The sequence below is a fragment of the Agelaius phoeniceus genome, chromosome 17, assembly GCF_051311805.1.
Source record: "Agelaius phoeniceus isolate bAgePho1 chromosome 17, bAgePho1.hap1, whole genome shotgun sequence".
NCBI lineage: Eukaryota > Metazoa > Chordata > Aves > Passeriformes > Icteridae > Agelaius > Agelaius phoeniceus.
Window position 1 is genome coordinate 1,120,164 of NC_135281.1, and position 22,274 is coordinate 1,142,437.

The window sequence follows — 22,274 nt, forward strand, 5'->3', positions numbered from 1 at the left end:
TGACAGCCCACGGTCACCTGGAGCCAAGCGCAGAGCCCAAGGCCAGGGCTGCCCTTGTGGCCTGTGCAGAGCCGCTCTTTGCAACACAACTGTGGCAATGCTTGTGGCAACTGCCAACATCTGTGGTGGGGTGACCCTGGCTGGGCACCAGGCACCTGCCAAGGCCTCTCTTACTGCCCTCCACAGCTGGACAGGGCTGAGAAAATACAGCAAAAGGTTCATGAGTTAAGGACTGGGTGCAATCCCTCATCCAATACTTTCAGGGCAAAACAGACTTGAATTAGAAATATTAACTGAATTTATTACTAACAAAATCTGAGCAGAATAATGAGAAGTAAAATAAGACCTTAAAAAAAACTTTCCCCACACCTCTCTCCTTCCCAGCTCTGCCTCCACCCCTCCAGCAGTGCAGAGAGATGTGCAATACGGGTTATGATCAGTTCATCACCTGGTGTTTCTGCTGCTGCTCAGGGAAAAGAGTTGCAGTCCTTCCCCTGCTCTGGCGTGGGCTCCTCCAGGGGCTGCAGGGGCACAGATGCCTCCCCATGGCCTTCCCCATGGAACCCCAGGGGAATCTCAGCTCCAGCTCCTGGAGCAGCTCCAGCCCCTCCTCCTGCCCTGCCCTGGCTGTGTGCAGGACTGTTCCTCTCACGTATTTTCATCTGCTCTTCTCTGATTGCAATTACATCTATGCAGTAACTTTTTTCTTCTACTTAAATCCCTGATCCTTGAGACATCACCACCATCTGTGCTGGGCTGGGCCTTGGCCAGCAGTGGCTCCATCCTGGAACCATCTGGAGTTGGCTCTGCCAGACACAGGGGCAGTTTCTGGCAGCTTCTCACAGAAGCCACTCCTCTAGCCAACCCAATACCAAAACCTGGACACACAAACCCAGTACAGGAGGCCCTGGTGGCAAATGACCCTCACTGAGGGAGCCAGCTTGGGACTGGCAGCTGAGGGAGGGAGCTGCTGGCTGAGGGACCTGCCAGGCTCAGGGGCCTCTGGAGAAGCCCCTGCAGAGCAGGGAAGAGGTGCCGTGCCCCAGTGCAGCCCCTTCTCACTGATGACATCCCCAAACCACTCAGCCTGGCTGAGCCTCCGTTTATGCCAATTTAGGACTTCCTGTGTGCCTTGCCTGGTGGCACGATGGCCTTGATGCCTAGCCCTGGGCCCACTGCAGGCATTTTTGGGTTGTTCCCCATCTCCACAGCAGGCCCACTGCAGCCCTGGTGGGTGTCTGCTGTGTTGTCCCCACAGCATTGGGAGTCTGGAGGTTCCTGGTGCCTGGCATTTGGTCACTGGCAGCACTTGGTGGGGACCAGGCAGTTCTGGTGACCCCAGGGCTCCCAGTCCCTGCCCAAGTTGTGTTAGCATTGCAATCCATGTCCCTGCCCCTACCCCTGCCAGTGCTTCTGTCCCTGCCCCATCTCTGCTCCTGGTCCCACCCTTCCATACCCCTGTCCTTGACGCTGTGCCTGCCCCTGCCCTGTCCCTTTACCCTTTCATTCTCCCTGCCCCTACTCTGCCCTTTCCTCCTCCTCACCCTTGACCCTGCTCCTTGTCCCTCCCCTGGCCCTGGCCCAGCTGTCTCTGCCCTCGCTCCTTCTCTGCCCCAGTGCTGACCCCACCACCTTCCTCAGGACTCCTTGAGTCCAAATTTGGGACTTGCTCCTTCAGGACACCCAGACGGAGCCAGCACAGGGGGTCGGGAGTGGGCCCAGCCCCGGGACCAAAGGCAGCTCTGCACAGGACAGGGCACTGCCTGCAGCCGGCTCAGCTGCCCTACAGCCGGGCTCTTCCAGCCTGCCCCACAGACCTGCTCCATTTTTTGTCACTCGTTTCCCCCCACCAAGCCGTGTTTGCTTTCAGATCCTCTCCCAGCCCCTCCCGTGCCTTCCACCCCGCCCTCACCCTGCAGCCGCACAGCCAGAGCACACACACAGAGGTGTCCAAAACTCGCACAGTTTTATTTATTTCGCTCCCGGCCGTGCCCCCGCCGGCCCGAGGCTCCCGTCGGGGCCGCCCCAGGCCGGGCGCGGCTCCACCCCCAAAGCGCTGACAGAAGTGCAGTAAGGCAAAAGTTTGAATTGTCCGGAAAGAAGGATCTCTTTACAACCTGCCTGGGCTCACCCATCCATCAGCTGCTCCGTACCCGGTGCGGTTTCCATGTCTCATTCCCAACCTCCGGCTGTCCCGCGGGAGCAGTGGCGATGCCGGAGGCGGCTGTCACACTCTGGTCACTGCATCTCAGTGCCAGCCACAGCCAGCAGAGCTGGTGGCTTCACCCCACAGTGTCACATTCAGGGGGCAGTAGCAGCAGCTCCAGGGTGAGCAGGTCTGAGTACAAAGAGGAGTGGGGGGGACCAGGGGAACTGATTGAAGGGAGCCCCCATGCACAGCCTGGAGCCCAGCACTGACTGGCACAGGGTGACACAGACAAGTGCACATCCTGTAGTGATAAGCAGCTGTGGAACAACTCCGTAACAGCAGTGGCTGAGACTCCTCCTGGATTTGGTCTGGGGCCTTACAGGGAGATTGTGACACCTCCTGGTCCCAGCTGCTGCCCCAAGTGATCACAGCAGCACAGTGTGAACCCCGCACTGCCGGGCTTTATCACCCAACAGAAACTGGGAGCAGTGGGAGTCCATCTCCTCAGTAGTATTCCCTCGGAGACCTGCAATGCCTCTGTGCAGCTCCTGGCATGGCTATGTTGCTCCAATGGGATAGAGCAGTTACCTGGTACCCACCTTGCTCCTGATCCCATCCCAGTTCTGGTTCCTACTCATGTTTGTTTGAGTGCTGAGGTTACCAGGTGTGGCACCAGCTCCAGATGCTGCCCAAGGTCATTGTCCTTAGTCACCCAACCTTTTCACAGCACCCACTGTGACTGAGCACATGGGATTCTTCCAGATCCCTCAACAGTAGAACCACCAAGAAATGGAACCTGCAGCCAGGCTTGGGGCACCAGGTACCCCGAGCCTGCCTCGTGCCAAGCAGGAGCATTATTGGTCAAAGCAGTGAAGGGGAAGGTCCCCGGAGAAGCAAACATCTCCAAGAAGCAGTGGTGGAAAACAGTTCATGGTCTGAGCTGCGGCCCTGGGTTTAGCTCAGACACTCCGGCTCTTGCTGGACTGCCCAGAGCTGATGGCTGAGGTCGAAGTGAAAAGCACAGCTGAGGGAGGAGGCACTGCAGCTCTGAGAGTCTGTGCTGAGCCTGCAGCTCAGTGGTTATTCCCAGAACCTCAGCCCTTTCTTTCAGTAGGTATCATTCCCAAAGTCAGACCTCCTTCAGGGAACCTTCCCCACCCACCCCATGTAGTCCAAGCTTTGCATGTTCCTCGGAGTGGCCCATGTCCCAGGAAATGGTGGTCCAGTCCTTACTTCAGAACCAGCATGGCCTCTGTCCCGTCCTGCCTTGTCAGGTGCAGCCCGTGGGTGAGGTAGTACTCCCGCCGGAGGAAGGCATAGAAATAATCCGAGATGAGCAGGATCTGTGGAGTGAGATGTTCACACACATCAGTGCTGCTCCAGAGCAAGGAATAAAGAGGGACACGTGTTGGTGACAGACCCTGTTGGGGGTCAAGCAGCTCCGGGGCTGTTCAGCACATGCTGCTGGAGGAGCCACTGTGACCTTGGGAACACCTTGTCCATCCCCTTGCCATGTTAAGCCAGGGGAGACTCACATACAGCAGCTCCATAAACTGCCAAAGTGTATGACAATGGCAGGTCCAGCTGTGCCACAGCTGCACAGGCATCTCAGCTGCACCCACAGGACTCCTTCTATCCAAGTGTTGTCCCAGAATCACAGGGCCATTTTAGCTGAAAAAGACCTCTGAGATCACCAAGTCCAACCTTTGACTGATCCCCCACTGTGTCACCCAGCCCAGAGCACTGAGTGCCACATCCAGGCATCCCCTGGACACCTCCAGGGGTGGGACTCCACCACCTCCCTGGGCAGCCCCTTCCAATGCCTGACCGTATTTTCTGTGAAGAAATTCCTCCTAATGTCCAACCTGAACCTCCCCAGGCACAGCTTGAGGCTGTTTCCTCTCATCCTGTCCCTGTTCCCTGGGAGCAGAGTCTGACCCCCCAGCTGCACCCTCTTGTTGGAGGTGCAGAGTGAGAAGGTTCCTCCTGAGCCTCCTTTTCTCCAGGCTCAGCCCCCCCAGCTGTTCCTGGGGCTCAGTTCCCTTCTCTGGCTGTTCCAGCCCTGTAATGTCCTTCCCGGGCAGAGATGCCCAGAACTGGACACAGCTCTTGAGGTGCCTCACCAGTGCCCAGCACAGTTGACAGTCACTGCCCTGGTCCTGCTGCCACCCCATGGCTGTACAGGCCAGGTGTCAGTGGCCCCTTGCCCACCTGGGCACACCAGGCTCTTGTTCAGCTGCTGTTGAGCAGCACCCCCAGGGCCTTCCCAGCCACTCTGCCCTGAGCCAGGACACGTCTGGCTGTACTGAGGCACATGGTGAGACTGTTCCCACTCCTGGGGCCTTGAGATGGCAGGAATGGGTGACAGTGGATTCTCTAAAGCTGCAGCCATGGGAAGCTGCCACTGCTGGGGCAGACTGGGCTGTGGCAGGGACCTGCTGGCTCAGTAGTGCCATTTGTCACTTAGCCTCTTGAAGTGTGACCTTCCCACAGGACTGATGCCTTCCCCCATCTGGAAACAGGAGCAGGTAACTAGAGTGGAAAACCTTTTCAGTGCCAGCCCAAGCTGGTAGTTATTGTCCTCATGTCCTAGTGCAGATGCCACTTAAAGCATCCCTTTGGCACTAAGCACTGCTGTGTACCTCAGGTGACCAAGGGCACAGAGGGAGGGACAGTCAGAGCCTGCCGGGGTTACTGTGCAATACAGCACAGAAAAACACAGCAGCTGCTGCAGAGGCTCAATGGCAGGAGAGGGGGGGATGGAGGAGCAGGTGCAGAGCAGGGGAAAGAGAAATGGGGCTGCAGACTGCTGAGGTCAGGGGAGAAAGTGTGAAGGAGAACAGACCCAGGGAGAGGGTCAACCCAAACAGCCATGATCTGCTTGCTTTGCTGCACTGCTGACAGGCTCTGTCAGCGCAGCTGGTTTACCTTTACCTAAGCTTCTCTGCAGATATCTAAATGGGAAAAGAAAGAGCTGAGGTGGGGATGAGGGCTAGATTTTCTCACAAGGAAATCAGACAAGAGACTTGCTGTCTGCATTTACACAGAGCACAAGACCTTGCAGGACCTGCTATGACTTTCTCAGGTAGGAAATAAAACCCTCTTAGAATATCAACAGCTGCTATTTCTAGTTAAAGTTTTACTATTCCTTTCATTGCATAGGACCTGTAACGAACCATTCCCAGTTTTCTATCAGTCCCTCTTAGCAGAATCTCTACTCTCCCTCTCAACCTGTGCAGCCTCTTTTGGTTTTACCAAATAAGTGTTTTCCCCATTAATCAAGGGTAAGAGTAGGTGATTTTTTGCCCCTGGCCAAAGCATTCCCCTGGCTTTAGGAGAACCAGACAAGCATAAATGGCTGAGGCACATTCAAACTAAAGGCAGCTTTAACATGAAATGAACGTTCTGCTCACCCACACGTCAAACTGCCCCAGGGCTCAGGTACATGACAAGCAGCACAGAGAAGAGAAAGGACTTAAAAAAGGTTGTAGCACCTGCGTACACTGAGTTCCATCCTTCAAGGGTGCTAAGCCCTGCTTTCCCTAAGGCCAGTGGAAGTCATGTATCCAGAATGGTCTTGGGAAAGGCAGGGAGGGCAAGTCCTGGCATCACTGGGACCCTGCACGTGCTGCCACGTCTCAGAAATACTGGTGTCATGTCCTTGAGCATGGGCAGGTCTCATTTGTCTGTTTCCTGGACCCACTGCCACTGCCCTGAAGTTTTTCCATTTCCCCTCTTAGCTCTCCTTCTCCATTCACTTGTGCTTGGCCCTGCCATACTGGGATGCTTTTCCTTGGCCATCAGCAGCAGAGCACAGAACCTGCAGTTGGCCGGGTTGGGTTGTTAAGCCACAGCTCACACCACAAGAACTCTTTCCCATTAGTGTGTCAGGGGTTGAGGAACAGACAGAATCCAGGAGGAGAGCCAGGAAGCTGCTATGCAGGACCACACAGGATGCAGAGAGCTAGCCCCATCCTGCAGGATTCACTGCTGCTGACAGGCCACCCCCTCCAGCAGCCTGCCCACAGCGCAGCTTCATTTGCCTCACTCTACTGACCTGCCCTATGTTGAAAGTCAATGTGATGGCATAATAAAAATTGGAGTTGGCACTTCCTGCATAAATCCATAGATGCCACAGAACAGGGAACAGGAAGGAGCAGAAAATGAGCACACATGACAGGATGAAGATGTTCCGGAGGACTGTAAAAGAAAACCAGCTGTTAAAATGAGGTATTACTGAGCAGTCATGGTCACACAACCAGTAATGGTATTTGGGGTGTGCAGGGGGCGAGAGGGACTTGCCAAGACATACTTTCCTCCAATAACCTTCCACAGGTTGCTTTAGTAACTTTTTGGATAGTGGTTATAAGAAATCCACTATATTTCCCTTCAAAATAAATACTTCTGCCTTTGTTGCAGTGTGAAATCCCCATTTGTAGCTCTTGCCTTCTAGATCCTGCTTCCAAACACTTTCTTGGATGACTTTGGCTTTTTGGTATCTACACTACAGTAACCAGCAGCCTGCAAAGGGGCCTTGCCAGCAGCACCCAATTTGGAAAGCAGAGCAGTTCAATCCCTTGCCTCATCAAGCTAATGACAAAGGAAAAAATGAATCTGTGGGTTATAGGACAAGATACTTTCCTGGGAGGTGGCAAGGAAATGAAAGCACCATAAAAGGAAGAAAGTCATACAGGCCAAATGCACTGACAGACACATGACATGGGGAGGTGCAAGAACCCAGCAGTCTGCCTGAGTACGTGTCAGGTGGACAAAAACCAAGCATAACTTTGTCTAAAAGAGCTGGGAACTACCAGGCCAGGAGAGGTTCTGTTTTCTGTGAAGTGCTTATGCCTGTCCTTTGGTAGCAGTGCCGTAATCCATCCTGACACTTGTGCTGCTGTGCTTGGCTGCAGCTCAGCCCATGCCCACCACCCTGCAGTTGAGGGCAGACGATGTTTTGGAGCATTGTTGCATCCAAACCTTTTCCCACCTATTTTAAATTTATTGTTCAGAAGGTCTGTTCACACACTGCAGGGTGGGAGCCTGTGACAGATGATTGTCCCTCCCCCTGCATGTTTGGAATGTGGAACTGAACTATGCTGAGCAAGCACTTTAAGAAGTTCATCACCTGCTACAGCTGTGATGTGTTCAGGGCCAGCCTGGGGATTCCTGCCCTGTTTCATCACAGCTGCTGTGAGCTCAGCTCTCCTGAGTCTGAAACCCACAGAGCATATGGTCTCCAGGTCTCCTGAATATGTCTCCTACAACAGGCAGGTGAGCTGTCCATGAACACACTTGGCCTGGCTTGGAGAAGGCTGCAGTGAAAGGCCTGGACAACCTGGCATGGTTGGTCAGAGCAGTTGGTTTAAACAAGAAATGCCAGAAAAACTCAACACCTCCAAGTCTCCCCATGGAAGCAGGTTCTATAGACTGAGCCTGAGAATCCACAGGAAGTTCTCTGTGATTTCAGGAGATAAAGAGAGTCTTTTTGAAGCATTTAAGAAAGTCTGGACAACTGCTTGGAGTAACTCAGTTATTTTCACTCTAAGCAAACAAGCAGATACAAAACAAAGCACAACTGCAAGATTCAGCACTTTAAGGCTGGGGGACTCGCCAAATGCAGGAGCACTGTTCAAATTACACAGCCTTAAATGGGAGTGGAGCATCTGGAGGATGTAGGACTGCCAAAGGTTCTTATAAAAAAGATAATCTTCAGAACAAGTTGGAGAGAGGGGGAAGATAAGGTACAAGGGAAAATTCCCTCCTTGACCAATTTCAACCCAAGTCCTAAAGACATGTTAGGGATTGTAGCACCAGAGGAAAAAACCTCCAAAATCCAGCCTCCTTCTAGACACCCCATGGAGGCCATGAGAGCCTATGAACTTGGGTCTGGTTGGGTTTAGTGGTGACCATTTAATTTAATTATTTGGCAGGCCCTTTTACATTCCAGATAAGTAATAATCAAGCACAAAGAACTTACATCTGTAAAGGTGGCTCCAGACTGGAAGGAAGGCCATGTACAGTGCAACGTCTCCCACGGTGGGATAGGACTTGAAGATAGAAATGATGGCGAGCTGGACAAACAGGAAGAACACAGGATGTTCCCTGGAAAGGAAAACAAAGGCTAAGAGGATGCAGTAGGGCCTCTGGAAACTGTAAATGAATATCAGCAAGGGCACAGATGTGCTGCAGGACAGGCTCAAAGAAGCTCCTGCAGCCCTGTTCTCTTCAAACTAGGCTCCAAATGCTGGGTGGGGTGGATGGAGCTGCCCTGCAGAGCAGCAGGGTCAGGGGAGGCACATCTGCCACAGCCCTCACCCAGCAACCTCAGTGCACATTTACACCTGCACTGTGCTTCCCAGCTCTGCCTTATTCACCAGAAGCAATTAGCGCCTGCCCTCTGATGGTAATTGGAGAAGCCCAAAGCCCAGTTATCCCTCTGGTCCACCTGATCTATCAAGTGTAAGCCAAAGGACAAGCTCACTGAGAATCCAGGTGTGTTAATGGGTGTTTTTATCAGAAAGAAGTCAATGAAGTCAAATAGAAAAGTCCTCAAGTTTCCACATTTTCTCTGACAATGAAGAGCTGGAAGTTCCAGCCAGCTCTTGCTTTCTGACTATGCTAGCACTTGTACAGCCTCCATTTCTGCTGCCTCTGTTGATGCTTGCAACACAGAGTTCCACTGCAGAGCCCAAGTCACTATTTAAGAGGAACTGAAACTGAAGAGCTGAAACTATGGGAAATGAGGATGATAAGCCCTGTTAAAAATCTTTTTCAGGCTTGTAGGTCAAAACATCCAACTTCAGCCTTAGAAGTGTCCACTGGATAACTTAAGAGTAAAAAAAAAGTGGTAGAGAAATACATTCATACTTACTTTAACTTTATTGCCAAAGGAATGGTGTAGAAGAACACATTGATTTGAAACACACATACAAAGAAAAGACTGAAGTGTTCAAACATCTCTGCAAAGAAGTACCAGAAAAGGCCAATATTGGGTGTCAGGTCTGGAACAGAAAGGCTGAAATTTGAAAAGAAAGTTGTGGTAAGTTTTTGAATGGTTGTTCTTCCCTGCCCTGCTTCTGTTGCATTAATTAATCATTGTGTGCTACTGGATGTAAGTCCTTAATTGTAAATCCATGAGAGAAACCAAATGGATGAAAACATGGAGAGCAGGTTGAAATCCTGCTGAGGAATCTTTCCTGATGTCACAGCAGGATTTAAACCATTCTCAAGTAGACATTTCTCCAGAGAGGAATATCTCACAGCCATGGTAGCTTAACAACCAAATCCATTTCCAATCACTCAGTAGAAAACAGCTCCTGTCTTTTAATTTTTGCTATTATTTATTTAACAGAAATTGGAGCTGGCTAATGGCTGCTTTCCTCTACATATTCCTTCTTTTATTGCATTGCCAGTAAATCACAGAGCACACACTTCCTGGGTCAAGCACACACCCGTGTGTGATGGGCAAGAAAGAGTCTGTGTGGGCTGGATGGGGCTGGAGAGAAAACCATCAGTAAGAATCCTTATACTTACATAAACCCATAAACAGATGGGATAAAATCCCAGGAGTTGAGCAGGAAGAAGGAGAGGCAGATGATCACCACCAGGCTGCACAGGTACAGGGATGCATACTGCATGGTGTAGAGCCAGAAACTTTTGCTTTTCAGTTTGATAGGTATGAACTGGCGCTGAAAGAGAAACAGAAGTACCTCAGCAGGGGGAGAGCCACAAAAACGTGTGAGTGTTCAGAACATCATTTCAAATTGATGAAATTGATTAAACATTGGCACTATGGCATTTGAAGGAGCAGCTTTCAAGCACAATTTGCTTGTTGTTCTTCACTCTGGCCAATTAAATCACACACACTGCACTCTCAGAGCTGTGTTTGAAAATACAGTAGCAAAGCTGGTCATTTCTGCATGCAGTGAGTTCCCCATGTGAGCACACACACAAGTGTAAGATTTACACCCCTCCTCACAGTGCACTGGTACCTCAGATGTTTGCAATACTGCACTGGTCCCTGTCTTCTCCTGCCTGACCCCACTTGATCACCTGTTCTGGCTGAATGGTACCTTCTTTGATACTTTTTCTTCCTCTCCTGGGAAATTTATGTCTGTTTCTGACAGCCATCCCAAAACTTTATGTGTGAATACAGAGGCAAAGAATTAATTTGATTGTGCTTTAGTTATGTCTGTGTCTTCAGTCACTGAATTACCCAGGCTGGCTTTTAGAATTCTTCCAATGACCTCTTGTTCAATATGTTCTTGAAGAAAAAGAGGGTGACTGAAAGCCCTGCTCCAGAGCCTCCAGCCTGTGGCACCAGGCCTGGCCTGGCACGCCTGCTCTGCTGAAATCAGGGCAAGAGGACATCCACTGAGTTCCTAAGCAAAGAGGAGCCCCTCTGAAAGCTGGCATCCTCAGACAACGTCCTGCCACTGCCACGTGTCCTTGTCACATGGCAGGGATATCCCACTCCACCAGGTCCCCTGACTGCCTGTGTACAGACAAATACACCCAGGGGCCAACACCTTTGGGAATTGCTCAGCACTCTGCAGCTCCAGGTCAGTGATGTGGCTTTTCCATTTGGCCCTGGGATTTGCAGTGACAGGAGATGTGCAGAAAACCTGCCCTGGCTGCTGTGGGCTCTGGATTTTCTCAGTTGTAGTGGGCTTAATGTCACTTGCTGGGACAATGTAAACAACATTACCAGAAATTTTGGCAGGACAGATTGAAAAGAGCAGGAGAAAAGTGATTTAATTCTGTACAAAGAAAGCAGGAAACTTCATTTACAAATTTAGATAAAAGGACACACACTGGCATGACTGCCTTTAAAAGTTGCAAATTAGGCAATCACGTATCAAAGCACTTATTGTGTTTGTGTTGTATTATTGTTTGTGAATTCAAAGTACAATGCTTGCACTTCACTCCCAATTTACTTTGACTAAAGTTAAAAGAGAACAAATGAGGCTAAAATATTGAAGATAAAAATTCTCCTAAAATTCATCAAACTGAAAAAGCAACACTGACTACAGAGCTCTCCTGTAAAGACTAATAATAATAAAATTCCTGAAAAAAAGTAAGAGACATTCATGTCAGAGCAAGAAGATTAATTAGAACTGACTCCCATTCTGTCTGGAAACTCAGAGATTTGAGAACAGGCTAGTTAAGTAAAGATAAGGTATAAGCATCACCATCAGAAGCAACAAAAAAGAGTGGTGAAAGGTACAGCAGCAGCATTCAGAATTTTGTAAGAATTCTAAGAATTTCAAATACTAAACATTATCACAAAGTGATCTGTGAAGTGAGCTGAGCCTCTGCTGGCATCTCAGCCTCACCTTGCTGCCAAAGCAGGATAAAATTAGCAAGGGCAGCCCTGGTGGGATTCATGGAGAGGGAGAAAGAACAACCAGCCTCTTGCCAGAACATGCCTTTTGCCTTAAAACCCCAAACCAGTATTTCTGAACTTCTCTGGGTCTGAGCCCTTCATTGCTGCCCACACAACAAAAAGAACAGCACTTATTTTGGGCAAGCTAAACAGCACCCAGCTCTGTAGACTCCCTGCTCCCTTCTCTCCAAACACAGGCATTCCCATTCAGGGCTCAAACTTGCCATGGCTCATGAAGTCACTTTTGCTGAAACTCTGCCCTTGTCTGACTCCCCTCCCCAGGACTGCCCCTGCACAGCTACAAGAAGGCAACAGATACCAAGAGTTAGAAATCAACTACCTGTAGAAGGTAAAGCAGTGCTGGAGCAAACAGTGTGAGAGGGTAGAGTGATTGGTATGTTGCTAAGGCCAGGAACACAGCACTGAGGAAGGCACTACCTGCAAAGAAAAAAAAAGTTTATAAGGAACTTTTAGTATAAACAGCCATACAGACAGCAAGTCCAAATGGGAAGAAACTCATAAGCCTCTGAAGGGGATTCACAAGTATCATGACACCCCTTAAAGGAATTTTTAGCAGAATGTATCCTGCAGGGTGTCCTCTTGTTAATGACATTTTGAATGGAGAATGACTCATTCCATAAGAACAAACCACTGGCTGGTTTATATCTCCTGTCATTCACACACAGAAAGAGATTCATATAATTTAGTCTATATAAAGCCCATGCTAGCTGCTGTTAAAGCATGGGAATGCATTCACTTAAGTCATATCTGCATGTAAGAACTGCCATACTGGGCTTGCTGGATAACCTCATCACCAGAATGTGTTGCAGCCTCAGCAAAGCTGTGTGCAAGAGAGCAAGCAAAGTCTGCACTGAAGGAGTGGAGTAGCATTAGCTCTGCTTTACTGATACCAAAACTGAGGCATAGAAAGGATTGGCACAACTTTTCCAAGTGATTTTGTATGTATATATGTCTTTATTGAGGCAGCTTTATTTGAAGTGTCTCAGTGTTGACCACTCACATTTCTCAACTAATAACAGAAATATTCTCAGCCAATTAACAGAAATAATGTCCAAAAGATCTCAGGTTAAACAATAAAAAATGCAAGCACCCAGTGCAGTAGCCTGGTTATAGCTACAGACTCAATGGAAGTCCTCTGTAAAAACAGAGCTCAGACAGCAAGAGCCCTGACCCAGGGCACAGAACCACTGTGCCTCTGCTGACAGCAAACACTCAGAGAGCTCCTCTCTGCTTCCTCCTCTGAAAGGGAAAATACAGGGTTACCTGGTGATGAGCCTCTCCTCTCTTCAACTACACTCTCCTGACAGAAACCTCCCTATCCTGTGTTTTATCCAGTATTCTGTTCTGCACAGATCTAAATAAGTGATTCCCAGAAATCACAGTTATAACCTGATATTCTCTTTGCCCACTTCAACTCCAGAATGCTACACTTCCAGTCAGGGACAAACCACGAGACAGTTTTGTCTATGACCAAAGTTTTGGTCTCAGGGTATCAGTGAACAGTTAAAAATCAGTTTAACTAAATGGACTCCACTTGTTTGCAATTGCAAATGCTTTTAAATTAAAACACCTCCTGACTTAATTAGCCAATAATTATAGGAAAACGTTCTTTAGACAAAAACCATCTATATCAGCTTTTTTTTTTTTTTTTTTTTTCAGTGCCTGGGTCTGGGCCCTGCTGGAGACAAAAGACCAGACTGACCTTTCCTCTGATCCAGCAGAGAACTCCTTAAAACTTAGGTAGGTGACTATTAGAAATCACATAGGCTAAAAGATACTGAGGAGTCAAAAGAAACAGAAAGCTGGCATTATGCAGAAAATGAATGAAACTGATTCTGACAAAATCTCTTACACTGGGCTGTTTTGGGTCTTTGGTTGCTGCTTCTGCTTCCCCAAAGCTTAATTAGTTCATTTGAAACCATGTTTACACCTGCGAGGGAAAGCCAAATAATAGCTGCAGGCAAATGCCTGCTTTTGAATAAAAGTTCAAGGATAAGCTTAGAAAATAAATTGTGTATGACATTTAAGTGCATATTCACATGCAAAAGAAGAGCAACAGAGCTCTTCTGTTCTGCAACACACAGACATGTTTCTTCCTGAACAGAAAACCATTTGAAGCCAACCAGGAAAAGGAGTCAGTTTTTAGTGTAAACTCTTGGGTACACTGAGGTGAAAGTAAGTCTTTACTTGACTAGAAAGTCTTTTGAAGTCACAAATTCATGTAGAACTTTCACCTTGTTTCAGTCCTGTTTGTGCCATGCTTCACTGAGATCTTTGTAGCAATCCTATCTGCAAAGCTCCTCCCGGATTTATTTTTTGCTACATTTCTAATCTTTCTAAAAAGTCATAAAGAACCCTTTTGCTTCACTGAGTTACCTTTTATTGTAGCTAAAATGAAGAATGCAATGACAGAGTTGTTGATGGCGCAGGTGGACTTTGCCACACAAGACATCACAGTGTAGGGGTTTAACAGGTAGCTGAAAAAGAGCAAAGCTCAGGTTACATCCCAAGGAGCATCTAATTAAAGAGATGTTCAAAGGAAAAAAAGGTGCACTTTGCCTTTTCTTTTAGTTTATTTACATTTGATGGGATCCTCTCATCAGCAAATTAATTCAGCTGAACAGGTTCTTCAATCTGAAGTAAAAACCAGACCTCTGAATTGCAGACTTGGACACAGGGGCCACAAGGAGCCCACTACAGAAATGAAACATTGGGAAGAGGTCCAAAATGCAAGTTCTGGCCTAGAAAATGACTACCAAAAATGCTTCTTGCTTTGCAGAAACATTATACATTTATTCAGTCAGATCTAGGATTATTGAGTCCAAAGGAAACTTTTTCTGCTACTCACACCAACTACTTCTGAAGAGGAATAAGGAGAAAACATGATGGAAAGAAATCTGAGACATAAGCAGAATTTCCCACATCCCAGCCTCCTGCTGTGGCAGAGCAAGCCTTTACCTTTACCATGGCACTAGCTGAGCACAAGACCAGCCAGCTTTGCAAGACTGACACATTTTAACTGGAATTACAGAAAAACTCTTAACAACTTTACATTCCAGAATTCAGCCACACTTTAGTTAGCAAGCATGCCAGCTCCTTTTGGAAATAAGAATTACAATAATCTCATTTAAGTAGGTTCAGAGCAAAGAGAAAGGCTTGGAGGACTACCAATACAGTAAGTATGACAATGTAATGATCAGCCTTGCCAATAACTAAATTACTCATCAGAGTCAGTAGACAGGGCTAACAATTTCCTAATTCTCTCCTTATATTTTCCTGTATCTCCAAGTCCCAGTCTGTCTTTTTCAGTGTTTCCAGAAGGCAGCTCACAGCAGGACAGGTACAATTTAATGCCAACTTTGCTGTGGCAATGTACAAAACAGTCTGAAATTTACCCTCTTTACCCTTCTGGCCACAGGGACTGTGCCATTTAAAAAATTCATATGAAAATAAGAAAAAAATGGCAATTTATCTAATGGAGAACTCTCTCTGATACAGATCAATTTGGATAATTTCTTTGTGTCAAAATATCAATTTTAAAAAAATCTGTAACAGTAGGCGCCTTGATTGTATATTAGTTGAAGCCTTCTGAAATTAAAAAAAAATGTTTTGTATATAGAAGAACACCAAGACATAAAATTAATAAAATGACAACATCAAAACATCTTTTAACTGTTATAAGCAATTTGGGACATTCAAAGTGTGAAATTTGGGATATTCAAGTTGTGATATTCAGCACACACTCAGATGTTTTGTCCAGCTGCTGAGAAATTCTCCTAACTTTTCTGAAAAAGTTGGAAGGCAGAGGATCAATTTTGATAACATTATCATACAGGCAACATAAATGGGAATGTGATCTGTGCTGACTCAACATTCTTGTTACCCAGATAATGACCTTGCTGCTGAGCCCATCTCAAAGGGCCTGAGTGCATTTACTTGTTAGCAACAAGCACATGTAAATGCATCTGATTTTCATGTTCAAACTGAGTATTCAGGGCCAATAGGAAATTCAGAATTGTTGTGGGAAAGAAATCCAACTTTTGCCAGTTTTTGAAGGCCCAAACGAGACAAATAAACCCCAAAGGCAGCTGAGGAACCAAAGCAGCCCACTGCAGCCTACAGGAGCAATACTTACAATAGTGCTACCTTGAGGGGGATGTAGTGCATCTCCATGGGTGTCTGGATGAGTTCAGCCACATCTGGTGCATATTTATCCAGTTCTATTAGGAGCTTCTGCTTTTTGAACTGAACAAGGGAGAATGATCAAAGACTGTTAGAACAGGAAAGCCATTTTTGTGTACTACTTGTGTAATTCTATTTCATATTACTCAGCCAGTTACCTGGGGTTTCTATTACTGTGGAGCATATTCAAGCCCCTGGTGTGAGCTAGAACTTATGTGAGGACTCGTAGAGAACAAAAAACTCCTATCTTTCCCCAAACACTTAAAACCTGAAGTGAGAGTCAGGAGGAAGTAGATAATTTCTACTTGTTTAAACTTCCTTTATTACCTGTGTCTATGTCCTGACACAACTACCAGTGAGTTCACCACACTAGAGTCCAATACTCAATCTTCCTAACACCTCTCTGGACCTCTAATGAAAAGCTAACTTTATAAATTCACTGTTCAACAAACAAGCCCCTGAAAACCCAAACCCCACACATATGCACTCTTTGTTGTTTTAAAGATGGATACCTCTATGACAAATCTCTCTTCAATCTCTTTTGTTTTAGGAGGCTCTCTATAGAGACAAGAGAGAAATCTGAAATATGAACTGACTGAATTATGTTATGGTGAGACAGAAGAACAGAGATGCTAGCAGTGAATTCTCAACAACCAAAGTAACTCACATGTGGAATTCTTACAGGCCTGCAGTTCTATCCTGGGTTATTTCCTTAACCTCAAAGTCAGAGGACAGGGAACAAGCTCATAGCCTGGTGGGAGACCACAGAGATACTGTAGAAAATGTAGTCCCCTGCTGATGTTGATACCTAATCCCCACCCCTCTGGAACTGCAAAGAGCACAGCACTGCTTACACAAAATGTTCTTTGAGAGCTGGGAGGAATCACTCACCTCCAAATACACATCTTTATCATTTGAAGGGAGCGAGCAGTATTTGATGTCAGACTTTCACCATGCTCAAAAGAATGATCTATGTCCCCTCAGAACTGCTGGAAGGTTTCACTCCTTCCTTTACACATTTCTAGTCTGTGTATTACCTCATGCTCGGGTGCAAAGAAACCCTCTCCAAGGTATAACACCCAGGCTGGAGAAGATTGTGTGATCCCACTGCTGTGATCACCTCAGTGTGTAGCTACAGACATTGTAATAGTACAGAATTTAAAATGCCTCAGTTGTCTGCCACATTCAGTCCTGTTTGTTTATCATTAAAATATGACCAGATTTACTGCAACAAGAACTTGACACCACATCCTCTGGCACATCTTTTCTTTGGCCCAAGATAATTATATCTGCTGGGAGAAGAGGACCAGCCACACTGGGAAGTCAGCTTACCACAACTTTGTTGAAGTCCTGGATTGCCAAGTAAAGGGCAACAGCAGTTAGCACATCAGTTATCTAAAAAAGCAAGGGACAGACTGATTGTAAGCAAAACAAACAAATGGAGAAAAATATATTGGTCAGCGCTGACAGGAGCTCTGATCTGACTCAGCTCAGAGAAACAAAACACAAGCTTTAAAAATCCTGAAAGGCTGATTTGTACAGTGCTCTTACACACCACTTCACCTTGAAGACACAAGCTGAATAAAAATATTTATATTCACAAAACAAGAGAATAGGGAATTAAGAGGAAAGAAATTGTTCATGGAGAGCAGCACATGAGAGTAATAGAGAGACTCACTGGTGTAGTGAGAGCACAGCAACACTAGGGCAGTGCCCAGCTGGCTGAGCCCACCTGGCCACCAGGGCAGGATAACAGTGCCTTGAGCTGCCCCAGACTGCCCAGGCAGCAGCACAGGGCACACTGGCTCTGCACAAGCCCTGCCTGGCAGGGACCTGGGCACTGAGCCTCCACTGTCTGCTGTGTGCAGCCAGCTACAGCACCTCTGTCCTTCTGAATTGTGCAGAAGAACTCTGAGAACAATTTACAAGAGATATTTGGGGGATAAAGCCATTTGTGCTCCTTGCCTGTCTGGGGTTTGGCAGACAGAAACAGCAGGGTAGGCATCAGGCTGGGGCGACACAGTATTGTGTTAGCTGGAAGAGTTAACCTTTGAAATTCGAAACAAAATGACACCTTCCTATTTCTGTGTGGGGATACTTATCTAAGCAAGAACTCACAAAAAGGAAGGAATATGTGTGGAAACCCAGGACACACAGGGAATATTTCTCTGTCTGCTCTGGGGTGCCCTGACCCCCAGGGGAGCATTGACTTTGACCCTCATTCATGGAGAAAGTTTCCTAGACTTCAAAATAGACTGGAATCCACAAAAGTGTGAAACAGATTACCGAGAGTAGTGTAGGTGTATCACTTGGTGAGAAATTTAGGTTCTGGGATTTTTACTATGTTGTGGATGGAAGCAAGATGGAGGGCACAGGGTGTTGTCCTGGGTTTCTTCTTCATGCTTCTTCTTCCTTATTCTGCATGGGTTTGGGTGACATTTTGTAATTGGGCAGAAAAGTCCCCATTGTGGGTTCTGTGGGATCAGTTATTGGGTTGAAAGGGAAAATAATCTAGGTTTCAGTTCTTAATTGGATAGTTTAGTCTTAGAAGACCTTGCAACAAGAGATTGTTGGCCATTTTGTGCCTTCTAATGAAAAGCTGCCGAACTCTCAGTAGTGAGACTGTTTTACTGATAAAAAATAATAAACACTTGAGTCCAAACATGAACTACTGTCTCAAGTGCCTTCAGTCTAGACCAACCAACAACTGGTACCACCACAAATATGTACAAGAAGGGGAAACTCTGAATGTGGGTTTGTGCAGGCAAAGCTGCCTTTCTAATTAACTGAGCTCAGCAGGAATTTGAGCTACAGGGAGGCTGAAGGACTGAAAAAAGAACGTCACACTCAGCATTTCCCTGAATGGGACCTTTCAGGAGAAGCTTTCCATGAGCACTTACCATGAATACCAGTTCAGCATATTCAATTAGGAAGTGAAAGAGATAGATTATCAGCGGGGTCTGAAAGAGCAAAAGGGAAATACATATTAAATACTGTCCAGATGAAATACTGGTGATTTGATGAGACAAACTACCAGAGTTGAGCAGTTCTACTAGACACTTCCAAAGGTAATTTCCTTTGGTCTATACTCCAACACTGGTATTTCAGAGCAAAGTGATTAATCAAAGCACACTTACTGGTCTTTTTCCTTGCAAAGTCCTCAATGCACTTTATAAAAGACACCATCAACTCTGAAAATTGTATTTTACTCGAATTTTTTATTTCTACTACAATAGTGGTAGACTTACAATAGAAAGCGTACAAAGACCAGCTTTAGAAAGTAATTTCTTATAGAAAATTTATTTTTCAGGTTGTCTGCAGGTACTTTTGAAAGATTTCCTATATAGCTGGTTCCCCTGCTGTTTAGATGTGTCTTTCATAATGCAAAAAGAAGAAAGCATGTTAAAAACATAAAGCTGTAGGGTTATAATCCTATAATTCTCTTACTCCTAGAGGTTTCCCTTTTGAGGTAAGAGGAAAAGTATGTTTCTGAATTATTCCCATCACACAAAAACTTAGTCTGGAAGGACTATATTTACATGCTGCAAAATCAGCCTTCACTGTGAGAAAATAAATTTCTTTTTAAAAAGTTTAAAAATTATGTGATGGTCTAAATAAGTATGGGGGAATATTTCACAGTCTGGGAGAAATTATGTCTAAAGAAATAGAATTTATTGGAAAGAATCCAGTTTTCAGAGGATACCAGATCCCTGCTTCACCCCAGGCACACAATGTATGAGTGTACCCTCATGTCAGCAAGGGCATTCAAGGGCACAAAACCCCACAGGTGCTTAAGTGCTTTTGTAGGAAAAAGGTGTTTTCAAGATGAGGAATAAATAAACTGCATGCTTGTGCTAGTATTAGAATTTCTGCAAATGCAGAGACTCCAGGTGCTGATACCTTGTAAATCCTATCAGACTCACAGTGACACTGTCCCTGCTTCAGCTTGTGCTGACAGAACAGCTGGGTGTGAGGAGAGTATTTGACTTACTACAGAGTCCCCCTGTCTCAGAGTTTCTTTATGCACTAACAAATACGACACTGCCTGCTCCTGCACAGGGAATTCACTGGGAATATCTGGATTTCCTTGTGCTGGTTACTGTGTAACCACTGCTCTGTGTAACCAGACAACTTAAGGTTCTCTGTAGTCTCTGGGACAAAACAGGCCCCCAGCCTTCTCCAGGCCCTGAGTAGCCAAACTAAGACCCCTGCCACTGGAATATCACATTTAAAACCCAGCATGCAACCAACCAACCTCATGAAAAATAGCTCCAGAGTATGGCGAGACCCCTAAATCCAGCAGAGCTAATCCTTCGACCACTGAAACAGACAAAACACCTGCATTAGAACCCCGGAATGTGCGAAGTCAGAGATCCCCTGAGGGTAAAACTGCAGTTTCAAAATACTGACACTTCTAAGAATATCACCCATAGAATGGGTGAGACCATACCTCCCTGAGCCAACAGCCAGCCAGAACAGATTCACCCCAGCTCTGTGCATGTTCCTGCATGGGCACTCATCACCTATTGATTTGTTTCAGCTAAAAGTGTTCTAGATGAAATCTTTTGCACTTCATATAAATCACATGCATGATATCTCCTCCTTTTGAGTGACTTATTAAGTGACACATGGCATCTATGCTGGAGAAATACTTAATTTCAAGAGGACAGTCACAACATAATATAGAGCTTGAACTGTTTTTCCTCATTAGATGTAGAGAGGCCTCAAAGGTCCAAAATCACAAGGGAAGAACAGAAATGAAAACATATTGCCAGGCAAAGCTAAAAGCTTTATCTCTGTTGAAACTTCCTGACATTTTATAGCCTTAATTCAGCTCCTTTGTGCTCATGGAGTTACAGCTTGCCCTGCAATGCATGTGTGTGCTTTTCCAAGGAATCTCCACCCTCCTGAGCACAGAGGTTCCCTGGACTGAACAGTATGCAGTAAAAGAAGCTAAGGGAAATGGCCCATTTGTTCAGAGGGAAACAGGCAGGACACTGCAGGAAAACACAAGAGGTGCTCAGTTCAGTGACACAGAAATATTTCTGTTAGAAACAGAAATCTATTAGAAATAGATTCTGGCTGCCATCAACTTTCTGTATGGTGACAGCCCAGACTTTTCAAGATGATTCCACTTTTCCCCTTTACTATCTAGATACCTACCTTGATGCTCTAAGGTGGTATTTAGAAAGATTCAATAGCACAGGAAGCATGAAGTTCTATATACTGTGGAGCAGAGGCCTCAGGTCATCAAATATACTTGTACTTTTGAACTTTATTACTTCCGCTCACACTTTTCCACCCCAAAACTGCAAATAATTTTACCTGCATAATAACTGAATACCAAAGGGAAGTCTTCAAAATAAATTAAGGTTCCTCAGGCTCAGATGATACACAGCTGAACATCACTGAAAAGCCCCGATTACCCAGGACCTCACTCAGCCTTCAGCAGAGAATGTGAATGGCCGGTAACGTGTGGGACACCAGCTGACCAAGGGAAGGGAACCGGGGCCCGTGCACGGCACTCTCACGGCCACACGGTGCCCGTGCAGGGCCAGCGGAGCCGAGGCCGATGGAGCCCCGCGCTCTGTGCTGGGCGGGTCGCGCCCGTTCGTGCCCATGTGTGACACCACCGGTGTCCCGGCCAGCTGCGAACCGTGGCACCCCGGCTGTAGCCCCGGCCTGTGCCTCCAGCCGCGTGGCCCTCCCGGCCCCGGAGCCGCCGAGCACCCGCGGGCTCCTCCCGGGCACGGCTGCTCAGGGCCCTTTCGTGCAGCCCTGGTTCGGGCCCGGCCGAACACGGGCCGGCCCTGCCCGGTGCGCAGCCGGGCGCCCGCACCGCGGGGCCGCTTCTAGCCCGCCGCCTGGCCGGGATCAGGCCCTGCCCGCCCGGCTCAGGGGTCTCACCGCCCCGGCTCCTCCGCGCCGCCCCCGCGGGGCTCGGCCTGGCCAGCAGCGCCTCGGCCCGGGCTCGCCGGGCCTCACCTCGCTTCCAGGCGTTTAGCGGGGACGCCACCTCGACCCGCTCGGCGATGAAGGCGGCGAGGCTGGAGCGGTAGAGCGCGGCGCGCACCGTCACGGCCGCCAGCACCACCAGCACCAAGGGGGCCGCCATCCCGGCGCGCGCTCCGCCGCTGCCGCCGGCTGTAGTTCCCGAGCGGCGCCGGGGAACACGCCGCCAATGAACCGGCCCGCCGGACAGACTACATATCCCAGCGGCCCTCGCACCGCCACTTTCCGGCACAACTCGGAACTACGGCGGCCGCAGGGGGGCTAAATTAGTAGGAGCGCGCTTGGAGCGGCCAGGCGGGAGTCCCGATGCCGTCCCCCGAGCTGTCCCGTTCGGGTCGCCCTTGCCCAGGACGGCCACAAGGGACAGCCCTTCCTCCGCCAGAGGACAGGGATGGGTCTGTCCTCGAGTGGCATCGTGCTCCCCGCGGGCCGTCCATACCGCCTGTGGATCTCATTTGCCTCTGGATGAGAGCTCTGCCCAGCCGGGGCAAGGCCTGGCGGGCTGGGCCCAGCTCGGACGAG

At 47.7% G+C, this 22,274-nt stretch overlaps 2 protein-coding genes across 3 annotated transcripts in view; both read right to left on the minus strand.

The window, feature by feature from the left end:
• Window positions 1-2,169, minus strand: part of TLDC2 (TBC/LysM-associated domain containing 2) — a 9,885-nt gene extending 7,716 nt beyond the window's left edge. The window contains 1 exon segment of the mRNA XM_054644663.2: window positions 2,132-2,169. Within this exon segment, the coding sequence (XP_054500638.2) occupies window positions 2,132-2,169 (38 nt within the window).
• On the minus strand, window positions 1,950-21,946 carry PIGU (phosphatidylinositol glycan anchor biosynthesis class U). 2 transcript variants are annotated; one of them, XM_054644568.2, is made up of 12 exons: window positions 21,726-21,946; window positions 19,996-20,060; window positions 18,641-18,700; window positions 17,073-17,135; window positions 15,694-15,803; window positions 13,935-14,035; window positions 11,878-11,975; window positions 9,686-9,840; window positions 9,024-9,167; window positions 8,130-8,254; window positions 6,207-6,349; window positions 1,950-3,492 (listed from the first exon to the last, which is right to left on the minus strand). In XM_054644568.2, the coding sequence occupies exons 1-12, from the start codon at window positions 21,853-21,855 to the stop codon at window positions 3,379-3,381; spliced, it is 1,308 nt and encodes a 435-aa protein (XP_054500543.1). In that variant the 5' UTR covers window positions 21,856-21,946; the 3' UTR covers window positions 1,950-3,378. The 2 variants fall into 2 exon arrangements, with proteins under 2 accessions (XP_054500543.1, XP_054500545.1); XM_054644570.2 differs by lacking the exon at window positions 19,996-20,060 and having other exon boundaries at window positions 21,726-21,859.
• Window positions 21,947-22,274: the final 328 nt, after the last annotated feature.